The 5,000-nt window shown below is 46.9% G+C and overlaps 1 protein-coding gene across 1 annotated transcript in view; it reads right to left on the minus strand.

Moving 5' to 3' along the window:
* Positions 1-5,000, minus strand: part of lrp6 (low density lipoprotein receptor-related protein 6) — a 51,560-nt gene that overhangs the window by 3,620 nt on the left and 42,940 nt on the right. The window contains 4 exon segments of the mRNA XM_080051454.1: positions 2,095-2,325; positions 2,842-2,955; positions 3,903-4,142; positions 4,682-4,807. Of these exon segments, the coding sequence (XP_079907580.1) occupies positions 2,095-2,325; positions 2,842-2,955; positions 3,903-4,142; positions 4,682-4,807 (711 nt within the window).

Genomic DNA, 5,000 nt, shown 5'->3' on the forward strand with positions numbered 1-5,000 from the left:
TTAGTGACCGTTTATAATACGCAGCCTAGGCTCTGTAAACTAAACTCTGCTGTTACTGGCTGAGGTGGGTCCCTTTAAACCTATTAGATTAGATGTAACATATACATTCCTATCTAGCAGAGAGCTGGACACAGTGTTAACACACAGCCTAGACTCTGTTTTTAATTTCACATATCAAAGCCGCCAACATGATGGCGTTTTTCTATGCTATAAATTCCTGCCGTTCACACACAGCCTAGGCTCTGTAAACTGGCATGTTGCTAGCTACGGTGGGTCCCTTTGTTTACACACCAGCTTGACAGAGAGCTAGGATGAGGAATGTATCCTGGGCTCTGTAAACGGGTCTTTCCTACCTGGCAGGGAACTGGACAGAGAGCTAGGATGAGGAATGTATCCTAGGCTCTGTAAACTGGCATAACCCTGGCAGCTATCTAATGTGGGGCCCTTTGTTTACATAAAACATATCAATCCAACATTAACACCCAGCCTAGGCTCTGTAAGCCTATTAGATTGATAACATATACATTCCTACCGTTAATACCCAGCCTAGACTCTGTAAACTGGCATGTTGCTAGTTAAACCTGCAGTGTGTAGAATTTTGGGTTTTATTTCCTAGCAGATTTTGTAGAAAGTAATTATAATATCCATAAGTACATTTAATTTAGTGCATAATAGCTGAAAAAAATGTTTTGAATAATTTTTTTTTCCTTACGCGCCCCACACACATCCTGCGTCTACCTCTGGAGCGCGTCGCCTTACCTTACTGCTGCCTCTCTCGGACTTTTCTCGGACACACATGCAACGTCTCAGCAGCTGCTGCTGCAGCGCTGCTTCTAAAAGCCCTATCTTTCTACATAGAGTTTTCATAGATAATTCCCATTAAAAATGAAGTTATTTCATGTAATCTATGATGCATATGATTTATATTGAGTCTGGACAGTAATCCGTGCGCCCCATTGCCATTTTTTTTCTTTTTTTTTGCCATATTTTCGCTTGTTGGAAGTTTTATTTTGAAGGGGACACACCAGGAAATGGTGAAACTACAGCGAAAGCTGCCAGTATGAAGTCAATATGACTCTCAGCCAGTATTTCAAAAATCACTTTACTGATTTATACGGGAGAGAGAGAGGGGGGTGTGGTCGGGGAAGAAGAAGGCCGTAGACACAGATAGAGCAACGGAAAACTGTTGCGCTCATCATGATCTTTTTTATTTCTTCACTATATTGGATCTCTATATGTGTCATTTATCCAAAAATGAAATGCCAGAACTAATTGAAAATTAGGTTTTAAATCCCTCGGATTTTGATTGCACAATTAAATCGTGAAATAAAGGGATTATTCGCGTATACGACTGAGGGATGTTTTATTTTGAAATAAACACACCGGGTAAACGTGTAACTAGAGTGAATGCTGCTGGTATGACTGTCAGCAGAGTATTTCTCTATCAGTTAAAGCACAGAGACGCGAGAGAGACGCGCTGCTCTCAGAAAAAAATAGGCGAGCCTCCTGGGGTGAAGGGGAGCGGCGCTGCAGACGTGCCTCCGACGCGCCTCAGCAGTGCGTCTGAGGTTGGATGTGTGCTCGCTCTACGTTGATTTCACAGTCTGTGACCAAAAGTCAGACGCAGACGCGAGGTAGACGCGCAGTAGAGGTAGGATGTGTGTGGGGCGCGTTAGAAAGGGTCTCATATATGTCCATATTTCTGCATATTTTGGACCAAGGCCTAGTGCCGCCATCTTGAAAGTGTCATAGTTGGAATGTCATCAGGTGCATTGTTTAGAATTTAGAATTGTTCTTGTCCTTGAAGGCCACTGTAGCTTCTGTTATTATTCTAGAGGGTTGGGGTTACCCAGGGAGCGTTGCATTCTAGAACTTTCTAGAACTTTCTTGATGATGTCATATTACACACTGCACCTTTAAGTGTAAACGGGTCTTTCCTACCTGGCAGGGAGCTGGACACAGTGTTAATACACAGCCTAGACTCTGTAAACTGGCATGTTGCTAGCTAAGGTGTAAACGGGTCATTCCTACCTGGCAGGGAGCTGGACACAGTGTTTATACACAGCCTAGACTCTGTAAACGGGTCATTCCTACCTGGCAGGGAGCTGGACAGGGAGCTGGGATGGGGCACGTATCCTAAGGGGACGGTTGACGGGCCGTGGACCACGAAGTCGTTGGTGACGGTCTCCCCGTCGTCCTTCATGTGCGGACACAGGACGCGCTGACACAGGAAGTACACCGCACCCACCACGAACAGCGTCATGACGACCGCTACTATGGAGATGATGGTGTTGTTAGAGGGAGGGGGGGGCTCCTCAGTTGGGTCTGCGGGAATAACAAGCACAGAAGAAGAAAGAAAGAGTTAGAGGTTTAATATGAATGTGTGTGTGTGGGGGGGTGGGGGTGTGTGTGTGTGTGTGTGTGTGTTTTTCTTACTGTGTGTGTCTGACTGTGTGTGTGTGGGTCTGTGTGTGTTTCCCTGACTGTGTGTCTGTCTGTCTGACTTTGTGTGTGTGTCTGTCTGTCTGTCTGTCTGTGTTTGTGTTTGTGTGTGTTTGTGTCTGTCTGTCTCAGTGTGTGTCTGTGTCTGTGTTTGTGTTTGTGTGTGTTTGTGTCTGTCTGTCTCAGTGTGTGTCTGTCTCAGTGTGTGTCTGTCTGTGTGTCTGTCTGTCTGTCTGTCTGTCTGTGCGTCTGACTCTGTGTCTGTCTGTCTGTCTGTGTGTCTGTCTGTCTGTCTGTCTGTCTGTCTGTCTGTGCGTCTGACTCTGTGTCTGTCTGTCTGTCTGTGTGTCTGTCTGTCTGTCTGTCTGTCTGTCTGTCTGTCTGTCTGTGTATACTCACAGCATCCGATCTCGTCTGAGTTGTCCGTGCAGTCCTGGTTGTGATCACATTTCTTGTGTTTGCCGATGCAGCCGAGGCCATTAGAGCAGGGGAACTGGTCTGCTGGACATAGCACTGAGAGAGAGACAGACAGGGAGGCAGGGAGGCAGGGAGGCAGACAGACAGACAGACAGACAGACAGACAGACAGACAGACAGACAGACAGACAGGGAGGGAGAGAGAGAGGGAGGGAGAGAGAGAGAGACAGACAGACAGGGAGACGGGGAGGGAGAGAGAGAGAGATACAGACAGACAGACAGACAGACAGACAGACAGACACACACACGCACAGGGGGAGAGAGAGCGAGAGAGAGACAGAGAGAGAGACAATAACAAAGTGAGAGGCAGACAGACACACACACACACACACACACACACACACACACACAGGGAGAGAGAGAGAAAGAGAAAAATTCATTAGATTTATTACTCCTCAAAAAATCACTTACATATCATCATATATCAGATCTTTCTCTGCTGTGGGCTGCCGCTTATTCAATAACATAGATAAATAAATATATTAAATAAATCATTTTGCACATTTTGGAAGTGATCAAAGTGGACAAAGAGAAAATCCACTATTAAAAATAAAAATCTTAGGTTACACTCAATGTTCATGTATTTTAGTCTGCTGTAGTTTATACTCACTTTCACTCTGTTTTCATCAAATTTATCTTGACAGTTGATTTCTCTCACACACACACACACACACACACACACCCTGACCCCCTCCCCCCACACACACACCCCCTCCTACACACACACACACTCCCACACACACACTCCCCCCCACCCCTCTATACACTCACTTTCACAGTGTTTCTCATCAGACTTGTCCTGGCAGTCGTTCTCTCCACGATACTGACACACTGTTCTCTCTCACACACACACACACACCCTGACCCCCTCCCCCACACACACACACACACCCCCTCCTACACACACACACACACACCCCCTCCTACACACACACCCCCTCCCCACACACACACACACTCCCCCCCACCCCTCTATACACTCACTTTCACAGTGTTTCTCATCAGACTTGTCCTGGCAGTCGTTCTCCCCGTTGCAGCGCAGCCCGATGCCGACACACTGTTTGCTGTCACACTGGAACTGCTGCTCCCTGCTGCACACGGGACAGTCGGCCTCGTCACTCCTGTCCTCACACTCTGCAAAGCCATCGCACCGCCACGCCTGGGGAATGCAGTCCACCTCACCCGACCTGCACGAAAACTTATCAGGGGAGCAGGTGGGGGGCTCTGGAGGGGGAGAGAAGACAAGGAGGGGTTAATTCATAAATACACACACAGTCAGTCACACACACACACACACACACACACACACACACACACAGGATAACTTATCAGGGGAGCAGGTAGGGGGCTCTGGAAAGGGGATCGAGGAAAAAAGGAAAAAAAATAAACAAGGAGGTGTGGGACAATTTGATTAATTTCATTTCATAATTTGCAAAATTCTTAAAAGATTTTTTTTTTATAATCTTTCTTTTCTTTATATTACAGCAACATTTTATGTTTAGTAAATTAGTAGTTAACATGTTAACTTATCTTGTTTAGCTCCAAAAGGACAGCTCATCTTGCAAACACACGCACACACACACAGTCACACACACACAGTCACACACACACACACACACACACACAGTCACACACACACACACACAGTCACACACACACACACACACACACACACACACACAGTCACACACACACACACACAGTCACACACACACACAGTCACACACACAGTCACACACACACACACACACACACACACACACCTCCACAGGACAGCTCATCTTGTAGCAGCACTAGGTGAACGGGACACGAGCAGCGAGTTGTTCCGTCTCCCTTCACGATGCAGATGTGAGAGCAGCCGCCGTTATCCCACGTACACGGATGTTTACCTGCAGGGAGGGAGGGACAGACAGACAGAGAGAGAGAGAGATGGACAGACAGGCAGGCAGACAGGCAGAGAGACAGACAGACAGACAGACAGACAGACAGACAGACAGACAGACAGACAGACAGACAGACAGACAGACAGACAGACAGACAGACAGACAGACAGACAGACAGACAGACAGACAGACAGACAGA

Source organism: Ammodytes marinus, assembly GCF_949987685.1.
Source record: "Ammodytes marinus genome assembly, chromosome: 22".
Classification (NCBI taxonomy): domain Eukaryota; kingdom Metazoa; phylum Chordata; class Actinopteri; order Uranoscopiformes; family Ammodytidae; genus Ammodytes; species Ammodytes marinus.